The sequence below is a fragment of the Pipistrellus kuhlii genome, unplaced genomic scaffold (assembly GCF_014108245.1).
Source record: "Pipistrellus kuhlii isolate mPipKuh1 unplaced genomic scaffold, mPipKuh1.p scaffold_m20_p_4, whole genome shotgun sequence".
Classification (NCBI taxonomy): Eukaryota; Metazoa; Chordata; class Mammalia; order Chiroptera; family Vespertilionidae; genus Pipistrellus; species Pipistrellus kuhlii.
In genome coordinates, this window is record NW_023425540.1 from 39,299,161 (window position 1) to 39,323,925 (window position 24,765).

The 24,765-nt window shown below is 33.8% G+C and overlaps 1 protein-coding gene across 14 annotated transcripts in view; it reads right to left on the bottom strand.

Annotated features, from left to right (window-relative positions):
• SSBP2 (single stranded DNA binding protein 2) overlaps positions 1–24,765 on the bottom strand; it is a 202,579-nt gene that overhangs the window by 24,079 nt on the left and 153,735 nt on the right. For 8 of the 14 annotated variants that reach the window (XM_036411338.2, XM_036411334.2, XM_036411329.2 and 5 more), the window contains 5 exons: positions 15,865–15,931; positions 15,501–15,571; positions 9,522–9,613; positions 4,684–4,732; positions 779–814 (listed from right to left, as the gene is read on the bottom strand). In XM_036411338.2, the coding sequence (XP_036267231.1) occupies positions 779–814; positions 4,684–4,732; positions 9,522–9,613; positions 15,501–15,571; positions 15,865–15,931 (315 nt within the window). The remainder of the gene's footprint in view (positions 1–778; positions 815–4,683; positions 4,733–9,521; positions 9,614–15,500; positions 15,572–15,864; positions 15,932–24,765) is intronic. The other 6 variants (XM_036411336.1, XM_036411332.2, XM_036411328.2 and 3 more) reach the window with 3 other exon arrangements.

Below are 24,765 nucleotides of genomic sequence, written 5' to 3' on the forward strand. Positions count from 1 at the left end.
AGTTGTGAATATATGAAACACAGAGCTGATTCTTGTGTTATTATTTATTAATTAATATATTGTTTTCCATATGGACAACTGTATACCTACTTTTATCCCCCTCTCCCCTGTGTTATAATGGCCTTGAGATGCAGCAAGGATTATATTGTAATGATGGTTCAAAGGTCATTTGCAAGTTCAAGAGCTCATGTAAAATCTGTTCATTTGATTTGAGGTGTATATGAGTTATTTAAAAAATGTAATAAGTACTAAAAGTTAAAAAGAAAAATGAGTATTTTAAATTCCTAAGAATGAAATAATAACTTAAAATATCCCTCCTCATTACCAGTCATTTTTATTTATTTATTTATTTATTTTTTTAGCTATTTGGTTATCTTTGTGATTGGGAGAGTTAAATGCCTTCTGAGTCTTTGTGGGTGGGAAGTGGAGAAGTAGGGGCGCAGATTATCCTCCTGAAGAACTGGAAATTCAAGCATATCATTGTGTAACCGGGGAAGGCTTTCTTCATGATTGGGCAGAGTGTATTGTACAGGTTTACAGGAACATATGCTAAAGTAAGACACAGTACTCAGGGCAATCTTGGCCAGATTGATAACTGTTTCACTAATGAACATCAACATATGTACTGAGGTTGGCAGACGAAACAACTCAATACAAATCAGTTGTTCACATCTTGGCTAATACACAGGGGCTCTTCTTAACATCTGGACAACAAATTCATTGCCCAAATAAAACGTAACATCAATTCTTATGAGCAAAGAAACCCAAATGTACTTACTACATAATTCCCAGGAGATGCTGAGGAGTATGGTATCTGGAACATAAACAGGACAAAAAAATAAAAGAGAAAAGTTTGATTTTTGTGACAGTATGGAGAATGACCTAAAATGAATCTATTTTCTAACTTCTATCGAGTTGTTGTTTTTTAAAAATTTTAAATAGTTTTTTTTTTTATTGATTTCAAAGAGGAAGGGAGAGGGAAAGAGAGACAGAACCATCCATGATGAGAGAGAATAATTGATTAGCTGCCTCCTGCACGACCCACACTAGGGATCGAATCCATAACCAAGGCACATGCCTCAACTGGGAAGCGAACTGTGACCTCCTGGGTTCATAGATTGACACTCAAACACTGAGCCACGCCGACAGAGTATATAAAGTTTTAAAAGGATAGTGAAGGATAAGGGCATTTTTATCTGAGTGCTAGAAAACTCAATTACTGCAATAGTTTCTTGAATTTACAAAAAAGAGTAGAGTTTAGACAGAATTACAGCTAGCTTTAAGTTATATTGGTTTCAGGCCAGTTGTACTCACTGCTTGATACTAATGACACAGTTGGTAATTAGAAAGATATATATTTGTGCAGCTAAAAACCAGAAAGCAGTGTTTTTCAAATTAGTAGCTTTTACAGATGCAACTTCTGATTTATGTATATTCTGAGATACAGTGTTTTTTTTTCTTTTCTTAAAGACAGGTTTCAGGGTACTACATTCATGCAATACCTAATATATAGACCTCATCTTTCCACCTTTCCTTTATAATTAACACTAGAAAGTATTATAATAAATGCAAAATATCTTGTTACTATTAAGTCTGCAAAGACTACTAATTTGTGAGGACCAGACATAGGTAACAAAGTCCCTCTTTCTCTTCAAATTAAGCACCGAACCAATTGCTTTTCTAGAGATTAAAAGATGTCACTATAACATTGCTATGATAGTTTTAAAAATAAAAACTGGAAAACATATATAAAAATAAGTTAAAGGCAAATAATTTCTTTCTTCACACAAGCTGACTCGCTCACTTACACCAAAATTCTGCCCACCCAGAAGAGGCATTTTTGCCTTATTCTGAATAAATCTCTATCTTCCTGCAGTCAGCCAGCCAGGGCCAGAATTCTAGAAGGACCTTTAGCATAGCAAACAGAATTTAGTGCCTGAACCTGTAGCCCTCCTACTACCCCAACACCTTCCATATAATTAAACATAAAAAGAATATGAGACCATAAGTAGGCAGAAGGCAGTACAACAAAGCTATGGTTTTCTATTGGTGAATATGTCTTTGATTGAGAAACTTTTTAAGATTGTTCTTTGAAAATCCTCTCCTCATTGACTAGTGTCCTTGATTTGCCTTAAGCACAGACCACGTGTCTCTGAGGCCCGTGGTTGGTCCTATGGGTAACTCGGCATTGCAGATGGCCATTGCCGGAGGGCCCAGCATCACTGCTGATGAGTATGACTTCCACTGTGGATTCTGGGCAATAAAACATTCACTCACCTCGGTGAGTGAAGACAACTTTGCTCTCTTGGGCCCCTGTGAGTTTGTGACCTCCTGTCCATCCTTTGCTTTGTAGTATTTTAAACTTGTGCACCCGCCCTCTTCAAGGATCAACTTATCCACTGGCTCCAATTTTTATCTCCCTATAACCGGCTTATGTTCTTCCCCTCTCTCTATTGCCTACCATTTTCCTAAGCAATTTCAAAATACATGCTAACCACCAACCTTTGGCATTTACATTTCACCGTCTTCCTTTATAATATTTCAATCAAAATCTTCTCCCATCACAATTCCTCCATTTTTACTAAGTCCATTTTCTCCTACTAGCTTACTGATAAGTTGCCTCTGCCCTCCCTATGCCCCTATCAACATTTTATTTTTCTCCAATATCTTAAATTCATTAACCTAAAGCTGACTTTGTTAATTTCCACTCTCTAGCTACATTTTCTGTTTTACAGTAGGGATTTCCTAAAAAGAAACACAAAACAAACTTGACAAGGTCCAAAATGTAATCATGTTATCCAGCTTCAATATTGTCTTCATGAGTATGTGGAAGCATTTTGGCTCAGCCTTTATGGAGGCCCTGAAGCATTTCAGTAGTGTGCCAGTGAATCCTGCAAACTCCTGGGGGGTGGGGGGTTGGGAGGTGATGTAGTCATGATGATTATACCATCCTGAGTTGGTACCTTCTGCCATACAGTAAAGGCATTCTTTTTATGCCTTCATCTTCTGCTCAATACTTTCTTATTTATAATTTTTTTTTTATCCATTTATGTCTGGTAGAAAAAATCTTTCTGTTTGTTTCCAAAGCTAGCCTCAAGTCCTTGCTCCTTTTATATTTTTAATTTTTCCCTCTTCATGACTCCTTCAAATACAGTTAAATATAATAAACATTTAAAAATACTTAAAAATTTATCTCATCTAGTTGTTCAATGTATTTCCATTTTTACCCTGCTGAGCTCTTTGATTTTGGCTTATCCTTGCTATTTCTATTTTATATTCTTGGATACACTCATTAAAACAAAAGGAGCATTTGGGCTCCTACCCCTAGCATTCTACTGAATATTCTTGAAAGTTACCAGCATTATCTGACAGCCTAGCATCAAAGAAATAAAATATAACAATATAGGTAGAAGTACTATGTGGGTACAGAAGATATATTTGAGCTGGGCAGCTGAGACTTAGAGAGAGTGGGTGACCATCAGGAAGACAAAGAATAGCAGGAAAGATGGATGGAAGGAAGGAAAGAAGGAAAGAAGGGAGGAAGGAAGGAAGGGAAAAGAAAAATATATGGAAGTATATAGCTTATTAGGGAAATGCTTATGTGATTTATTTTTATTTTTTTGTTAATCATCACCCAAGAATATTTTCCCATTAATTTTTAGAGAGGCTGCTAACATAAATTATTTTTCCTCTCTAAAAATATGGTAATTACTTGAGAAGAAAGTGGTTTATGCTTTAGAATAGTAAAGGATTTAGGATGATGTTTTCTATACAACACACACCTCACTTTAAAATTTCTTGAAGTTTAAATTAACCTTATACATTGACCAGTCTCATGTTGATTTGGCAGTAAGGCTGAGGTTAGCCAATGAAGGCATCTCAGTGTATATTAGAAGAGGAATCCCCTCTGGGCAGATGTTCACAGACTTCACAAGCCATATTTCAGTCTCTTGCTAACTCTCTTGGTTCAGGCACCTCTGTGAGGTGCACACACTACACACACATTCACAGCAGACCTCGCTCACATAATGATTTAAAGGTCAAGAAGGAGAAATATCTGCAGGATCATTAAATAAAAATCATATTAATTTTAAGATTGTAAATTTAATTTTCAAACTGTGCATACTTTATGTGACATTATTGAGAGAGAAATATTTGTGCAAACCACTGCCACAAACATGTGAGGAAAATCACAGATAGATGTGTAAGGGTGGCAATTTAGACCACAGGCCCAAGACCAATGCACACTTGCTTCCTGGGGCAGCAACGGAGCAAGCCTAGATGCCACTAGTACAGAAAATATAATCATTGGAACCCTGATTGAGACTGATCTTCTCTGGCAACTTAATGATTATACAGTTATTTTAGAAGATCAAATCATTTTATAATAAATCATTTTACATAAATCACATCATTTTATAGGTTACTATAGTATACTTAAATCACACTGTCTACTTTATTTTTGAAGGTCTGTTAATCTATACAGAATGTTTGTTTACATTAAACCTTAAGTGAAAAAATTACAATTATAAATATTTAAAAGAATATATATAAGATGTATAGTTTTGAATGATTACCTTTAAGAAAGATTAATATAACCAACTGCAGGGCTTTCAAAAGCAACAGACTTTTGTTGTTAAATGCTAAAAAGTGCAAAGAAAATTTAAAAATACATATACTCACTGAATTGGCATTTGTTGGGTTTGGCCAAGGTCTGCCACCACCTGGACCCCTACAAGACAATACAATAAATAAAATTTAAACTTATGCTTTGAATGTCTCACAATAATACCACAAAATATTAACATTTACAATACAGCCACCAGGAAGTTCTAGTTCAACAATGAAACTGCTCTATACTTATTTTCAGTTTTTTTTCTAGTGTGTATGATAAGAACATTTTTTATTTTTCCTGAGAACAACAAAAGCTATTGGGATTGTAAATTATGAAACAATTTTATCATTTCATAACATAATTTTCTTTCCAAATCAAACTACTTTTAATAAGTCCAGTTTCACTTTAATATTAAGTTCAGTTATTGTAATAACCACTAAAAGTTGTGATCACCTATATTAGTAAATGTATACATATACTTAAATCATTAAAAAAACACACTATTGAAGTAAAAAGTCTTAATTATGAAATAGATACTATAAAATATAATCTTGTAACATCAATATAAGCACCCCATGTATCTCATTAAAAATAAAAATAAAATTATTTGTAAAATATCTAATGTGTAAAAATGATTATTCTTTTTAAGCTACAAATAAATGTATACAAATGTGTCTAAATTTTCCCTCTTTTAAAAAATCAGATTATCACATATTACATTATACACTTATATATCAACCTATCTTTCAGTGATAATGACAATTTAGTTTACTATTAAACAAGAGAACCCCATTTCTTGTTGTAATAATTGTAGTGGAACACAGTTGCCAGAGTAAATTTGGGGGAAATAGGAGCTTACCTATACCAATGTATGTCAATATATTACTTAATTTTAGGGTGAAGAATGATTTATATTCTATAGTCTAAAAGAACATCACATTTTTAAAACAAAATTAACGTCTAAGTCAGAAAGGTTCCTTCTTTTTCTACTTTGGTATTAAGTATACCTGAATAATACTGCCTGATAGAAAGTAGACCACAGATAGTCCTCTGTAATTAGGGTCACTAAAAATTCTTCTTTTCCTCTAATCACAGTGAGAATTTTTACTAAGAAAAAGTCCCCTTATTCTTATTCTGTGGCTTGTAAATTCTACCTTAATTACTTTTCATGTGGTTTGTTCAATGTTAAATAATATACAATAAAGAACTGAGAAATATTTATCTGAAAACAACATAAAAATATACTATATCCACATAATGGCAAAATTGTTTACAATTATGTTATATATTATGTTCAAATAACAACTGTCTGAATAATGTATATGTAAAGTAAAATATTTTATTTGTTAATACTTTCCATACATTTCAATTATTTGACAAATAACAATCTAATCTCATGTGCTTCATATTAAATTATATTTTAATATAATTGGTTAAGTATTCATATAGATAAACTAAAGTTCCCCAACTTTACCATTGCATTTGAAAACATTTTAAGTTTCATAAAAGTATTAAATAAAGTGGGGATTACAGTAGGGAGTATTTTTATTAGGACAATTACTAAGCTCAGTCATTCCAAGTACTTTTGAGGGCCACCAGTATCATCAAGAAAATAATCTACAATCTATAACATGGGCATTATTTCAAATAAAAACTTCATTTAAAAATAAAGAGAAAAATGGAATTGAAAAAGTCCATATGTCTTAGTAAGGGTATATGGATGTTATAAAACCAAAGCAACCATGATTACCATGCAGAAAATTCCTCTTTTGTTTTATAATTCAGTCATTTTATTTCCAGATAACAACTACACACACTTTATGATTCTGTAAGATATTAATAGAACAAGAAGGTCTAGACTCCTTTTGTTTCTATAAACAAAAGGTATTCAACATCACATTAGAAGAACTTTAATGCTGAATCCTAAATTCTTTGGGAATTTGTAAAAAATGCAGTTAATTAAAATATATAGTTTCCTTTAAAAACAATCTATAATGCATTGAAAATATTTACATTGGTTTATAAATTCTACCTTAAATTACTGATATTGACATTAAGTTTTTACTTCTAAAGATATAACTAGTTATAGAAACAATAAAAGTATATATTATTTAATTTTTAGATGATACTATGAATAATTTATGCTGAGTTTAGAGCATGAAATGTAAAAATTATGTCAGAATAACCATATTTTTTGGAGGTGACTAACTTTTTTAACAAAATTATTAAAATTCTGTTTCAAATGGTGTTTTCTTCAATAAAGAGGTAAAGTTGCTAGTGAAAATACAGTATTTAATTACTTCAGTGACCAGGGTTTGGTATTTTTCATTGTCATTAAACTTTCATTGCAAACAAGAAAAGTGATAAGCTAAAGAAAACTTATCCAGATAATGATTCTCTGGCAGGTCTCTCGTGAACCAACATTCAAGTATCTTAGATAATTAAAATCATAGCTTAAGCTAACGCTGTTATAATGCCATTTCTTTTAATTTTTAAGATACCCAACATGTAAAAAAGTAAAATGAAAAAATACAGAAACACTTACTTGTCAAAACAAAGTAATATCTATTTTGTTTAAAGATAATAAATTATGAAGTAAATTTCAATAAAGTTTACTCTATTGAGTACAGTAGAGATAATGTTTTTTTTTTTTTTTTAGATGTCTCTTTAAATTCACTTTGTTGGGGCCAATATCAACACAAAAATTAATCTCTCTGGTTTGATCTTCCATACATAAGAACTTTCCATGTTAGAGGGACATATATACAAATGTAAACACATACATATTTACACTTCATCATCCTTGAAGGAATCCTAATTTACAGAAAACTGAAAATGATGTAGGACCGTGAATAAAAGTCAATAATAATAAATAATGGAAATATGAGTATGTAAGGCTTAAAGGTTCTTTAAACATCAGAAATTATATAAGTAGTAACATGTAACAAAAATACTTCAAAGTATCTGGGTATATTTAAATGAGAAACACAAATTCAAAGAAACAAAAATAATTATATTAAAACTATAGTAGCCCAGGTATGACATTTGTGCACTGGGGGGAGGGTCCTTCAGCTTGGCCTGCACCCTCTCGCAGTCTGGGACCCCTCAGGGGCTGTCCACCTAAGCCAGCAGGTGGATATCCCCCGAGGGGTCCTTAGTGCTGCCTTGGAGGCGGGAGAGGCTCCACCACCTCAGCCGTGAGCCCAGCTTCTGGCTGAGTGGCGCTCCCCCTGTGGGAGTGCACTGAACACCAGGGGGCAGTTCCTGTGTTGAGCATCTTCTCCCTGATGGTCAGTGTGTGTCATAGCGACTGGTCGTTCTGCCATTTGTGTCTGTAGGTCTTATTAGGATTTTATTATATAGGATTGCATATTAGGGATTTATTATATAGGATTTTCATCCATATTTTTAGTCTTCATACTCTAGGGTATTAAATGTGTGTGTATGTGTATATATATGTGTGTGTGTGTGTGTGTGTGTGTGTGTGTGTGTGTGTGTGTAAAAAGGGAACTAGACAATTTAAGCAGCTATTTGCGTCTCATAATTATATGTGTGTATTTAATTATAACAAAGAGTCCTAAAATATTACATATATTCTTAATATTTAATGATAATTCTGGATTGATCATAGTATTAAAAATGTATATTCCTTAAAAGCTATTGCATTTTAAAGTCAGAATCTCAGGTAGGTAAATCTTACTGTTAAGAGATTCAGCTTTGATATCAGCCCAAAATATCACTCTCGCTTTTTTGCAGCAACCATTAATAAAGGCTAAGCCTTGGAGGGACCTAAGAAAAGTTAGACTTCATGTCTAACCATTTTTACTTTAAAAGTGAAAAGATGTAATAGAAAAATTTGACCTACTTTTCCCCCTTGTTCTGTTAGTTTTCAGTCTGGCTGATACCCACCTATTAACCTATTTTCTATTTTAGGCAAAATTGCTTTACATGAAAATCCCTGTGTGTATCTCACAGTATATCTTCAATGCCATTAAATGGTGGCAGAGTTGTTTAATTTGACATGTAAGTGACCAAAACATGGATTATGGAAATAGAGGAGACTACCCACAGCCCTATATTAAACATCTTTATCATCTCTGTAAGCTTTCTTTAAGCCACATCGTGGCACTGATCCCCTGGTTAATTAACCAACATTACTAACAAACACCTTGAAGGAATCCTGTTTACAGGAATCCTAATTCACAGTTAATGGAACTTTGAGGGCAACTTGGATAATTAAAAATTCCTTAACAAATTGCATGATATTGGCTGATAAAAGCAACCCACTGTCTTTGGGCTTAAAAGGCCTTTTCATAAAAACAAACAAAAACAAAAAACCCAAACTGTGTACTCCTTATCTAAGTGCACCTTGATCTTTCGCAAGGAAATGCATCCTGTACTATGGAAGTTCTTTAACAGGGACGATACTACCAGAGAGAACTCTTTCTTGTGTTGAGAGTGGGCCCAACGAAGCAAAAGGCACACACAGAAGAGCAGGAAATGCCACTCTCAGGAATCGTTAGGTACCTATTAAAATGAAGTTACTAATAAAATGTTCACTTCTGTAGAGTTAAGACATGATCTCTTCATATTTTGTGTAGATGATATGGAGACTCCGTACTTATCTATTTAAAAAAAAAACTTCGTTTTATGATAAATAAATAAAATATAAAAGAAAAAAAGAAACAGGCTAAAAGTTGGCATTTATGGCATCTGAAAATGGAAAAGAAATGAAAGGCACAAGGGAAGGAAGAAAACCATAGAGAATATGTTCTGAAAATGAAGCAGACACTACAGCTCATGCTTACTCCACTTTTACACCTCCCAGACTGAAGAGCTCAAACTGCCTTACAAATCAGTGTGGCTTTTGAAGATGGAAAATAGGATAATACAGCATTTTGCTTACATGTTCATTCCGGGCATTCCAGGGCCACCTAAAGCATTCAGTGGGGGTCTCATTGCACCTCCATAGTTCTGTAATGATAACCAAGGGTCAGACTACCACAAAACAAAAAAACAAAACCAAAGAGGAGGGGGGAAAGAAAGAGAGCAGATTAATGACTTCCCTGCACAACTCCTGACTGGATAAGGCCTGTGCGATTCATTCTCTGAAGGGTCCACTCTTGTACTTTTGCTTCCATTTTAACAATTATTTTGGTTTGTGTCTTTTAAAAATTATGTAAATATGAAAAGTCACTGTAGCATGTTAAATGATTAAGGTATAGTTGCAATGATATTTAACATATCTTTATTAATTTGTATATCTGTACAACAGTGAACTTTAAAACATTTCACAGGTTTCAAAATTGTTTTTAAAGAAAATACTTAGTCGACATACTTGAAATTGTCAGACCCAGAACATTTACATAAAGTCTGGGGAAAAAATACCTCCCAGATGAACCAATAAAAGAAAGTTGAACCAAACTTCTGTTCACAAAATAATATACCCAACACAGAAATGCACTAATACCAATGTACAAAAATATATGAAAACTAAAGTAAACTCAGAATATGTATGCATATATTATGATTCAATAGGTTTCTGTCATTCAAATGATAAAAATGTTTAATGTTTTAACATGCATATTATATTAACTTACTCTAATTTCCATAAGGGCCAAATCATTCTTATTATTTCAATAAATGTACATTAATGAGTAATTTTATCTGCTACTATTAGTTCAACAACTATTTCTACTAGGAATCCCAAATCTTTTCTATTTTGTCAGGATAGATCTCCGAAGTGCCTGGGTAACTCATGTTGAACTTCACATGAATCATTTCCACTTCATGCTCAGCAGGACGGAAAGTACACTGAATAGTCTCTCTCATGGCTGCCCTTTGCATTACTTTCCTCAGTTCTGTGGAATGACCTCCACACACCAGTCCTGGCTAAGACTCTCCAGGAGCTTTGACATATCTTCCTTTGCTTTCAATTCCTGTATCCAGTGAGTTACCACGGTCTATTGATTCTACCTGTGAAATACCTCTTGAAGTAGGGCTCTCCTTGTATCACAAATATTAGTGATACAAGGAGACTACTTTATTGTCTTAATTGGTCTCTCTGACTCAGCCTCTCCCCCTCCCAATCTATTCTCCCTACTGCCCTCCAAAACTCTGGTCCTAAAACTTAGTCTTCTTCAAATCATTTAAAAGCCATGATGATCACACTGCCTATCAAATACAGACTCGACTCCTCAGCCTGGCTCTGTGGGATTATTCACATACTTCCTGTCCTCATTTCCTACAATTACCTTCTTCCCCCCATCCCAACTACATCCCGCAGCCTCCTGAGTACCTCGCGGTTCGGAAACCGGCAATACAAATGTACTCATGTTAACTCATGTGCTGTGGCCTTCTGTGTAGTAGGTGCTAAGATGACAAGGAAATGTTCAATGAAGGAAGTCTGTTAACTCCAGAGAGTAAGCCACAGTTTATAAATAATTTATCTACTTACATGCTATTCTCATTGTTTATTTCTGTTCCTTTCAGGAAAGTTTGTGTGCTACGGGACAGTAGAATGGTTTCTATCCATACTTTGAGTCAGGGGTTAAAAGGATAGCTATCTCCTTAACCTCTGGATCAAGCCGGTGGAGGCGGCGATAATATTAGCAAGGAGAAGAATGTCATTGGGGAAAAATCTGAATGGTAAAGTACACCCCTGGGACAATAGTAAACATGTATTTAATATTTATTTAATGGATAGATAAATAAAGTTTGCTCTAAATCCTATTAATCTATTTAAATTAAAAATTCAGTGGTAACACATTTTAAAAAATGCTATCACTATCGTTTTTAGATAGTGATAAGCAACACAAGGAAAGTTTGCCCTGAGTTTTGGTCTTAGAAGATCTGTGTTTTATAGTACTAAGGAAAACATTAGTCTTCCTCAGAGCTCTGGACACAGAAAGACATTGGGCTGAATCTCTATTGCCCCTGCCCCATTTCCTCTGACCCTCTTTCTACATGTGTGATATTGGGCCCGTGATCCTTCCAATGATCCGCTCCACCTTAACTTCCTTATCTATAGAGTGATCACACCTTTTCCCTTGTAAGCTTGTGGGAGGATAAAATGAAATCATAAACAGCTATGACAGTGCTTGGTATATTAAAGGCATCATAGCTGGTGCTCCAAAATTATAGTTGCTATCTTTTTTTGTCACCATTAATAAGGGACCAACTTTAAATGAGTTCTCATCAGCTTCCCTTGAGCTCTCAAGCCTAACAGAATTACTTAGCTTCTTTATGTAACTACTCCCTGATAGAGTATGCATATTTCCTTTCTACATTTTTTTCCCTGCTGCATAATAGTTTTTCTTTATGTTTCTGCTCCTCCTGCTAAACAGTGAGCTCCTTGAAGGCAGAGTCTGTTTTACTCTTCTTGGTATACCCAGTGCTCAAGTGCCACAGGAAGTAAGAAATTTTCAACTTATAATTTTATAGGTTTATAAAATATTTACTTTTTGCGATTAATTTGAAGCAAAAAGGAAATAGGAATATAAGGAAGAATAACAACTAGCTTTCCAAGTGGTATCAACAAAGGCAGAATAGAAAGAGCTAATTTAGAATCGCTGAATTTTAAAGTTTATGGCAGCTATACAATTCCATCTGGTTAATCTCACTCCCAATGCAATGTTCCTGACAAAATGGCTCTTCAGACGCTGCTTGAAAAGTTTACAGAGTTTTTCCATGATTGGGCAGTTTAATTTCTAGATATTTCTCCCTTATCCTGAACTGAATTCTACCTCAATCTTATATTTGAAAATGCAGAAATTCATTTACTCTCTCTTTACGTGACAGCCATCACGTATTTCCATCTCACCATGTCTCCACCTCAAATATCTGAGTTGGAAATCATGGTATGTTTTCATTTGTATGTAAATCAGTTAGCCTTTAGCTTTCTAGAAGAACTAGAAATAGTTGGGTAGTCTTGGTGAATTTTCCTGTTAATTGCATGGCACCTGCTGAGCATAGAACACAGATAAGATAAGTATTTCTTAGCACAAAAGCAAGTAAAAAAACGACTTCAAATTTTGGTATTAAGAAAGCAAATTTTCTTGATTAAATAGATAATTTTGCTTTTCTATTAAAAAGATAGTGATATCACTTTTAAAAATGATGTGTTACCAGTTACCACTGAACTTTTAACTTAAATAGATTAATAGGTGGGAAAAATATGCCAGGATTTAGAGCAAACTTTAATTTCTTCATCCATGCAATAAATATTAATTACATGTTTACTATTGTCCTAGGGGTGTGCTTTGCCTAAATCAGCATTGTATAAGAATCAGTAGACAATATATAATTCTTTGTTCTAGTAATTAAATTGTTCCAATAGATAACTATTATCCCTGCTCACCACACTGATCTAAAGCTCAAAAAATAATAGCAACAAGATGTATATTTTGTTTGTGCATAAAGCCAGAAACAACATTATGCTTCTATAATTCAACTACAAAAAAAGCAGGTGCATTCCACTCTTAGGTGGCATCTGTATGATTAAATGTGTTATGAAAGTTGTTTTCCTATTTTCTTTCAAGAAACACAGCTAACCTTTACTACACATTTCACAGTTTATAATGCCTATGTTTTATATACCAGGTGTTATGAGTAAATACCTCACAAGAATTCCCCATTCCAAATGATCTTTACCTTACTTTTTATCTATTATTCATTCATATGATTCCTGTTTTTATTTAAGTAAATGATATATATAAATACTTTCTTTAGCCTTTTATTTATTTTTATTTTTATTTTTTTAAAATATATTTTATTGATTTTGTACAGAGAGGAAGGGAGAGAGATAGAGAGTTAGAAACATCGATGAGAGAGAGTCATCGATCAGCTGCCTCTTGCACATCCCCTACTGGGGATATGCCCGCAACCAAGGTACATGCCCTTGATCGGAATCGAACCTGGGACCCTTCAGTCCCTAAACCAACGCTCTTTCCATTGAGCCAAACCGATCTTGGCTTTTTAGCCTTTTATACTTTATATATTGTGTTTTACAAAATGAGTGTAGGTATTTCTGGCTTCTTAGGTAAACTCACACAAAACACTTTATTTCCCTCAAATTATATAGAAATAGATAGCAAGGATACTAATCCACATGGAAGAAATAAACTACTTTCTTTGGGTTTGAATATGCAAAGAAAGAATTCACACTTATATGATAAACCTACTTATTAAAACTCATTAGTAAGAGATTATTCACCATAAATATACTATCTTACATTGAATTTTTTTACTTGTAACAAAATATAGAACTATTTATAAACCAAAACACAGACCAGTATGCTTTGTATTTCAAACGCTACAAAACAGACTCTTAAATCAGACTCTAGTTTTCAAACTATTAAAAATATTGGTCTAGGAATGACAAAAGCTTAAAAAGCAGCTACCTGAAAAATAAGTGAACTGAATTAAGTCTGATTAAATTATAAGCATACTGTTTTGATGTATCTTTAAAATATATCTATTATGAAAATCTTCTGAAAAAAAAAAAAAAAAGCCTGTACATTCTGTATAGCCAAATTGTTTGGCTTAGTTCATTAAATATTTAGCCTATTAAAAACTTCTGTATATTCAATCTATGAAATATCCTATAGGTTTTATGAATTCTAATTACTATTAATAGCTTATGATGGTTGGTCACAAATTATTATTGCTAACATGAGTAGTAACAGGGAAAATAATTTAAATATAAAAATAAGATTTTTATAAGATATTAAGAAAGCATATAAAGACTGACCCTAAATGAAAGAAATTATTATTTATTCTGACTGAGTATCTCACATATATTTAATCTAGTGGTATAAATTATTCTTTCCTGACTGTGAGCATCTCACTATCTCACATAGTATTTTCCCCCATGTAATATGATATTTCTGAAAAATTAGGTTATATATAGTTCAATATGGTTCGTACATTTATTACTGTATTTTGGTTAAAAACCCCTAGGCCTAAGTCACATTATCTGGGTGTTAAATTCTAAATCTCTGACTTCTTTGGCCACACAACAAAATTTTAATTTTTAAAAATAGATTCATGAGACAATTCTTAAAACTGTCACTAATAAAGCTGTTCTTGAAAAGGACAAATTAAATTAATTCATTATTTTAACTAGCATTATAACATGCTAACCTCTGACCCATGAGGTAGAAATTTTAATTTCTGGGTTTGGATTAGTTTCTTTGAAATATAACATTATAAAATTAATTTCTACCCCATGTAGTTTTCACAAGAAGACAAAAAAGATATTTCAGCCAAAATAAATAATATCTTGGAACAGCATACTTAAAAAATGTCACTAACGGCTAGGATAGATTTGACCTCAGTGTATACTTCTGGGAAATTTTGATAGAGTAATAGGCGAACATCTGATGTTTATTGATAGCACTATGCTTGTTCAGCAAGACAAATTTCCAATGGTTATTTTCAAATTATTTTCTATTATTTCCATATTCTATAAAGAAATATGGTAGTATAAAATAGTCAATGACATCCTCCAAAATACAGAGAAATACTTTATATTGCTTATTTTAATATTTTTAAACATTTAATTTATATGGCTGTTATCTTTTATAACAATTTTCTACAAATTTTTTATATATTTCTTCAATATAACTAACAAAAGGATAATAATTATCTTTTTATAATAACTACTATAATGCATTTTCTCAAATACTGAATGCATATGTGACAGCACCTGTAAATATGGTTTGCTGCTACATCAATATGGACGTTACAGATACTCTATTCTCAAGAGCCTAACAACTGTATTATATCAAGCCTTTTAAGGCATACAACAAAAGCCAGGACATAACATAGTTTGTTTATATAAAGTAAAGGCAAAATACTCAGCGTTTACTTTCTGATTATTTACCTGTGGTCCTAAGGGCACCATTCCTCTCGGAGGAGTCATTCTCTGCATTGGCCCACCCATATTTGGATGTCCTAAAATAAAAGTAGGAAGGTATTAGCTAGGAAGTGAGCATGGTGCCAAACCAGAGGGCAGGAGTCTCCTCTCTGCGTGGTGCTTAATTATTCTGCTTCTCATGTTATCACTGCCTTCATCATTATGCATAATTAAGACACAGCTAAAAATATAAATCACTTGGCCATGCCATCTGCAAAAATGCAACTGGTATAATTATGGAAGATTTATTCAAATAAAAAAATTCCTTAAAAAATAAAAGATTTCCTTTAAGATTCTGCACATCTATTTCACTTTTACTCTAAACCATCACCTTGTTGTCGAGTTGGGTCCATTCCACTGGGGAGCAATGGCTGACTTCCTGGGACACCTCCAAGTGCCTAGCATTTTTAGTAAAAACAAAATGAAAAAGCAATACTGTAAATATTTATAAAAAGAAGGGCTTTAACAATCCTCTTTTAAAATTCCCATAATTACAGAATGCATTTATTTTACAAGATTTGTTATTTATTTCACATTCATTTATACATTTTATAGGTCGATAAACCTAATAGAAATTCTTAGTTCTAAAATTATTCTGTTTTGCCCAATTTTGTGGCAAGCAAAATAAGTATTTCGGGGGAACAAACATCTGGGCAAAAGTTGTCCTACATTTTTCAAATAAGTATAATGCCTTTGCTTCAGTACTAAGGGTACTGAGATAAGTAATTTTGCTTCTTAAATATAAGCTCTGTTTCTACAGATTCTTTTACTCATTTGGGATTGCAAGAGCAGCAGGACTAAAATGCCAAGGGGCTAATGAATACTTTTTTTGTAGTCACATTTTCCCTAAGAAACTATTAATAAAAATAATATTCCAATTAAGTTCACACAATTTGGCTGCATCGAAAGGACCACTAGAATGGAAAAAGATGGAGATTAACAGGCAGAGCTTATTTATGCGGGTGCAAGTTTCCATAGTTGTCTGAGCAGCTGTTGGAGTTGAACAAAGCTGTAAGCGATTTAATCCCATTGCTCTTATGAAGTACATATGTATACATTTATATACATAATCCTGACTATTGGCAAGATTTTATAAAGATTCGTTAATTTAACTTTAAGCAGGATAAATCTTATCCAATTACTTAAAATTTCAAGTTATTTCCAAATAATTTAATACTAAAGAATGAATATATGTAGATCAGAACTCTTAACAATCACTTAGGATGCAGCAGAGAGCTGCCATTTCTCAAGCCATTTTATAATTACTTGAATTATTTTGCTTATAAGCACACTCAATACGTATTTATTGAATTCCTGCTTAACCTTTCCAGCCTAGTTTTTTGCCATTGCCACATTGACATTCCAATTCCCACCCATACCAAATTTCCTTCCATTTTTTTTTCAATTCATGCATTCAATCAACAATAATATCTAATTGTCAATAATCAAAAACAAAATAAAATAAGAACTAAAACTAGACAATCTCTCCTCTCAATGCGCTCACAGACCCTTAAGGGCCTATTGCCAACATATTTTAGATCCCAAATTCCAGATCACTTCCTAATAAAATTCTTTCTACAAACCCAGTCTGGGGTAAATTTTCCTTCTATTTGCTTTAAAATATATGTAATTGTTTTTAAAGTTCAAACTTACAAAAAAATTGCACAATTGGTATAAAGATTTCCATACACACTGACACAGATTGCCCAATTGTTGACATTTCACCACATTTGCCCCATCGCCCTTTCTCCTTCTTTCTCTATGCTTTTATTCTAAGTCTTTTCAGAACCAATTGAGAGCAAGTCAAAAATATCATCTCCATCACATCCAAGTACTACAGAGTATAATTTCTAAACATGGATATTTTCCTATATAACCACAACACAACTCCTCAAGACAGGAAATCCACAGATACAATACTACTGTCCAAGCCACAGACCTCATGCAAATTTTGCCATTTGTCTAAAAAATGTTTTTTTCTTTCTGGGATCAGGACCTCAATGAACACATGTTGCATTTAGTTGCCATATTTCTTCATGTGCTTCTAAGCAGTAATAATTCCTTAGCCTTTCCCTATCATGTCCTTAACAGTTTTAAAGAGGATGAATATTAAAATTTTACAAGAGGATCTGATGTCTCTTCATGATTTCCAAGGTAATGTGTTTTTTGTTGTTGTTGTTGTTTGTTTGTTTGTTTTCAATCAGGAGCACCACAGAAATTGGGCGATGCTCTTCTTGGTGATTACCTTAAGAGAGCACATGCTATTGACTAATCCCACTACTAGTGATATTAACTATAAAAAATATATATTTTAATTGATTTCAGAGAGGGAGAGATAGAAACATCAACGATGAGAGAAAATCACTGACCAGCTGCCTCCTGCATAACCCCACTGGGGATCAAGCCTGCATCGGGAGCATACGCCCTGACCTGGAAACAAACCATGAACTCCTGGCTCATAGGTCAATGGTCAACCACTGACCCACACTACTGACTTTCATCGCCTGATTGTGTTGGTCTCTGCTAGGTTTCTACACCATAAGATTATTATGTTTCCTCTTTGTAATTGATTACTTTTAGTATTAGAGCTATTCCAAGTTGTCAATATCCCACTCATTGTTTATCAACCCACCAACTTAGCATCCACTGACAACTCCTAGGCATTATGATAGTTGCCAAATAGATTCTTTCTAGGCTTATAAATTGGTATTCCAACTATGAGGAAGAGTTTTCCTTTTCTTCTTATTTATTTATTTAGTATAGACTTACTGATTCCTATTATATTCAATACATTATAATCTATTGCTATCATCGCTTATTTTAATATTCATAAATGCTCATCATATTTTGAGCATTTCTTTACTGGCAAAAGATGTTCCAGGTTCATCTCATACTTTTTCTGGCCTAGTTTTGGAATCAATCTTCTCTCCAAAGGGCTCTGATTCCTCCCAGTGAAGAGGGCGAATAGGCATCCAGCCATGGGTTCTTAAAACTGAAAACTACAAACGAACAAACGAGAAAAGCAAACCGCAGTCTGGTGGTTCCCAGAGGGGGGGAGTTTTGGGTTAAAGGGGGTCAAATATATGAGGATGAAAGAAGATCCAACTCTGGGTGGTGAACACACAATGCGATATGCAGATAATGTATTTATTATAGAATTGTACATTTGAAACCTATGTAATTTTATTGATCAACGTCATCCCAATACACTTAATAAAAAGGCACATTTTAGACAAAAAAAAAAAGAATTAGGAGGACAGACTATATATGACTAGTCAACATTTATTATTTTCAATTGTGAGTTTGAAGTTTTTGCTTTTATAAGTCTCTACATGGTTAATTTTATACTCTGAACTTCGATTCTGAATTTCTAATAAATCTCACTGGACATGCCATGTTTTATCACAGTAAACCATTTTCTTACAAATTCTGCTTTTGGTTGTTTATCTTGGACTACCAGAACAATTGAAAAGTCTCTTTTCTAGTCATTATTTAAAAATATATAACACAATCCTATAGAAATCTTGATCAATGTCATGTCTTTGAAAAGTCTGTCTTTTAGAATAAGTGAAATCTTTAACTTTTAAAACACTTTTATCAGTCCTGGAATGACAGACAAGGGCATCAACAGGGCATAATTGCTGCATTCTTTAAACCATTAATATCAAGGAAAAAACTATAAATCTTGTTGATATAATTTTCTTATTTTTAACATGTTAAATGTACTCCATTCAGACTTGTTTAATAAAAATTTTTGGCATACATTCTTCGTTCTATAAAAGATCTTCACTCTGACAGACAAAATAACACTCATGATGGAGGTGTTTAATAATATCCAGCATATTATTAACAACAATGGACACTTGTGAGGTGGTATATTTGTGTCAGGAATTGTGTTAAGCTCTTTATATTTATTATTTCATTCAATGCTTACAACAATAATATGAGGCTATTATTCTTTTCTATTATGAGAAACTGAGCTGTAATACATAAGTAATCTGTTTATTTGTCCATAGTTATACTATTGTTATACAAAGCTGGGGATTCAATAGATCAACATACTCCAAAAGTTCTAGATGATAAGCTTTAAATTCTAGAATTTAAAAAGGATTAAATAATACAAAATTTATTAAAACAGAAATACTTAAATGAAGGAATTTCTTTTTAAGAAGATTTTTTATTCATTTTTAGAGAGAAAAAGGAAGTGGGAGAAAGAGAGAAACATCGATGTGAGAACAAAACATCTAACTGCTGCCTCATCCATGCCCCCCACCGGGGATGGAGCCTGCAACCTGGTAGAATTGGCAACCCTTTGTGCTCAGGATGATGCCCAACCAAATGAACCACACTGGCTAAGGCAGGAATTTCTTGATTCAAACAAGGATTAATTCATTTACCAAGAAAATGAAATCAACGCTAAGCTCCTCTAGGAACTTGAGATTATGGTGTATATTTCCTTGAATATCACCGTATAGTCTACTCACAGAGACTAAATATTCAATGATGAGGGAAAACATTTATTCATTTTTAAAGTTTTTATGATATAATTCGGTTAACAATTTTAATGTACCCACATTTTTTAATGGGCCTCCTCAATTTTATGAAATGAAATAGAATAATATAATCAAGAAAGTTTAGAACTAGAAGGGATTTTAGAAATACCTGAATCCACTCTCATTTGACTGGTAAGAAATATCAAGACCCAGATTAAGTGACTTGCTAGGCATTGCTAGCATTTGGACCTAAGATGGTTAACACAATGAAGGTCCTTTCAACAACATCACTGTCTTTTTTATAAAAAGGCAGTATGAATAGAAAAGATATTGAAGTACAAACATGTTATAGTTAATGTAGCAAGATATTTGTCTCCAAAGCACAACTCATCATTTGATATATATTTACTTATTTTTCTTTTTTCTGTATTGCAGTCACTGTAACTGCATTTCTAATACTTAGCCCTTTGCCACATGTGGCTATTTAAAATAATTAAAATGACTAAAGTTAAAATTTTTGTTCCTCAGTTACTCTGGCCACATATCAAATGCTCACAGGTGCTCAAAGCACTAAAGCTACTGCATATGACAGTGCCAACTCAGAACACAGCCATCCTCCCAGGCAGCGCTGCATTGGAATGCCAGGTCCACAAGAAGGGAGATTTTCATTAGCTTGTTTACTGATGTGGCCCCACATCGGAAATTGTGCCTGACACATAGTAAACCTCAACAGATATTTGTTGTATGATTGAATATTTCTAAAGGAGATTTTGTATAGCCCTATGAAATGTCCAATAAAAAAATACGGCAATGCAATTTTCCCCCCATTGGCTTATATCCTGTAACAAAGCAGCTGTAAAATAATTAGATTTGTTTTGAGAAAAGTAATAAAATAGTAAAAAAAAAAAAAAAAAAAAAAAGTTCTATATAACTGTAACTTAAATTAAGACTGCACAGCATTCATTATGTAAATTTTTCTTTGTTTGGGAAGGAGAATGAATTTCTTTTTGTCATACACTGAATTTGTTAATTTCCTTTGTCCTATAATGATACAAACTGATTGCAAATAAATATATCCAAGAAAATACTCATAATTCAAATTCATAAAGAAATAATACATTTTTTCTGTTTTAGATTTTGCATAGTAACTTAAATACATTAAAAGTATAATTATCACTACACTAAGAAACAAATAAATAATGAGATCCCAGTTGATAAAAAGGGATATTTTTGAACTGGCAAAGAAAGTTACTTTATGCTTTCATATTAACCACTAATTTATTTTAAACACATGCAACACATATTTAAATTTTAAAGTTAGTGATTTGCTGTAGTTATCCTCCTTACAATTTTAGCTATAAAACTCCCACTATTAAAAAAACAAAAACAAAAAAACTCCCACTATTTACTCAATGTAGAACATATTTCTTTTTATGCAGCTGAAGTCTTTGTCTTACGTTTTCAAATTGTCATTAAATAAAAGACAAATTCTACACATGAAAAATTTCACAAAGAAAATTATTAGTAAAGGAAATGCTACATAGCATTTATTCTAGATATGAGAACATGTGAAAAAGAGTAAGTATGTTACTTGTTTAAAATACCTTGATTTTATGGGGCTACAGTAAATTACTTTCAGTGTATAAGTAAATGTCCCAATGATTTTTTTTCCCCTGTTCAAATGCCTGCTGATTTTTCCCCCACCTGAAAAGTGATGAAGTAAAGCCTTTTTAAGATTTGTCTATATTCAACATCTATTATCTTTTCCTTTTATATTGTAAAAACTATACATTCAATATTAATAAAGGATAATCTTACATATTACATGGAATAACCAGAACCAATAAATTTTTTTCTAATCACAAATTATTACCTGCTCAACACAAACTTTAAAAATAAAAATAAAATCACTCATAATCTTACCACTCAGAAATAAAGAATATGGTCCTCATACTCTTTGTGAAAAATGTATGTTTATGCGTGGAGGCACATGAGTGGAGGAAATTTGCAGAGTATGTACAGTAATATAACAAAGGTGATGTACTATATACAGCTTGTGCTTTCTTTTTCTCATTTATTAATAGATCATAAACATTATATCATATCTATAAATTTAATTCTATACCATGCCCTTTAATAGGTGCATACTATTCACAATTTAGATATACCACAATTTATTTAACCATTTATTTATTACTAGAAGGCCCAGTGCATGAATTCATGAATAGGTAGGGTCTGTGGGTGATTGGTCAGCCAATTAAAGGTGGAGCTGGTTAGAGGGAGGGGCTGAGGGCCCATCAGGGGTGGGGCTGATTGTGGGGAGGGGCCGAAGGCAGTTGGCTGTCTCCACCCTCTATTGAGGTAAGGGGTGGAAATCAGGGGTGGGACTGGCCAAGGGGAGGTGTTGCAGGAGGTTGGCCTGATGGCCCCGCCTCCTATTGGAGTGAAGGGGGTCAGTCAGCCCCCACCCCCTGATCTAGCTGGTTTGCTGGCCACAGTGGGCGTCATAGTGACCAGTCATTTTGGTTGTTACGGTGTTCCTGTCACTGGCTTTTTATATATATATTGTAGATTGGACTAATATCTTTGAAAGTTTCAGCAAAATAGTTAGACGTTATGTACCCAAATCAGCTCTTTAATATAAAGGTGTCATTAGCATTAATTATGTGTTACTTCTATTCATATACCTGTTGACAGAGTTTTAGGAATGGTCAAAAATAGAGTGTAAATTCTCAAAATTCTATAGGATCAGTAAATCAATTGTTTATTCTTGGTGTCACTCATTAACAGTGTGTATTTCTGGCTGCCTTGGTTTTCTCAGCATGGTGTTGAATGAATATTGCGAATTTTTCTGATTAGACATTTTATCTATGAGAAGGATAAAGACCTATTCTGCTGCAGGTTGTGGACACTCCAACACCAATGGCCCATTCTGACAGCTGAACCAATTCCAGTGTAAAATTGTAGAGTTAAAATGGTTTTTGGACTTAACATTTGTGCTTCATCTGTTTTCTCATGTATATTTACTCTTTACCAAATTGTATATTTTATAAGTTGACTTTCCTTTCATCATTTTAGAGACTCCTTCATATACTTTTTGGCATAGTGATATTGCACCATATTCTAAATACTCAGTTATATGAATATACAAACAGCATAAATATAAACTATTGTGAATTTAGTCCAGAACCATGAAAACTATCTCAGGAGACATTCTATTAAAATCTATAGTCTAATCATGAAAAATTCTGAAGAATCTGTTTATTAAAGGAATGTCTATTAATATATTCCAAATGAATAATCAACACCATTAAAGAGGTTAATATTTCACTTTTTGTTTTTTAGACACAATCTATCAATAAAATTTCATTAGTTTATGATCACTATAAATGAAGACCAAATAAAAACTATCCTACCTAATAAGAGCAATATGCAAATTAATCATCACTCTGCTACATCCACCAACCATGCCAACCAGCCAATCAGAATGAGTATGCAAATTAAGCCCAACCAAGATGGCTGCGGCCACAGAGAGCAGTTGAGAGGCTTGGAGGAAGCCAAGCTTTCCACACACACTGGCTGGCCTAGGCCTCCACTCAAGGATACAAAGTTTCAATCATAGAAGGTAAACAAATCCCAACAGAAACAGTGGTAGCCACGGAGGGAGCAGGAGGCTTGGCTCCGCTCCAGGCTACAAAGTTTCAATTGTAGAAGGTAAATAAATTCCAGATACCAGGGCCTCCACTTGGGTCACCAGGGGGCATGGGCGGCCTGCAAACCACCACAGGCCCCTAGCCCAGGTGGCCCAATGCCCCCAAATGAATCACCACCCTGATCCAGGACATCCTTCAGTGCAAACCAGCTGGCCCCCACCCATGCACAAGGCCTCTATCCTATCTAATAAAAGAGTAATATGCAGATTGATCATCACTCCAACACACAAGATGGCTGCCCCCATGTGTCAAAGATCCTGCCCCTATGTGGACACAAGATGGCTACCACAAGATGGCCAGCAGGGGAGGGCAGTTGGGAGGCACCAGGCCTGCAAAGGAAGGCAGTTGAGAGGGACCAGGCCTGCAAGGAAGGGCAGTTGGAGGTGATCAATCCTGCAGGGGAGAGCAGTTAGTGGTGACCAGGCTGGGAGAGGAGGGAAGTTGGGGGCAAACAAGCAGTTAGACACCAATCAGACTGGCATGGGAGTGGTTAGGGGGTGATCAGGCTGGCAGGCAGAAGTGGTTAGGGACAATCAGGAAGGCAGGTAAGCGAGCAGTTGGAAGCTAGCAGTCTTAGACTGTGAGAGGGATGATCAACTGCCCAGTGGGATCAGGTCTAAACGGGCAATTGAACATCCTTCAAGGAGTTCCAGAGTGGAGAGGGTGCAGGCTGGGCTGAGGGACCCCCACTCCCCACCCCATGCACGAATTTCGTGCACTGGGCCTCTAGTTTAATATATGTGTGGTTTTTTTTATACATCATTTGAATGAATCACCAAAAACAGTTTTGCCAAATCTACTTTAATGACTACGTAATGAAACTGAAGAACTAAATATAATATTTTGTTGCTTGAAAGGGTCATGCTCCTAAATAGGTTCAACATTTCCAAAACTGTATGTTTACACTATTAACAGAATTAATATGCTTAGAAAATTATTTTTAAAAATAGTATAAATGTAAATTATTATAAATTTGCAAGTTATATGTTTGAATTAATAAAGTTAACTAAATATTTGTTGTTGGGG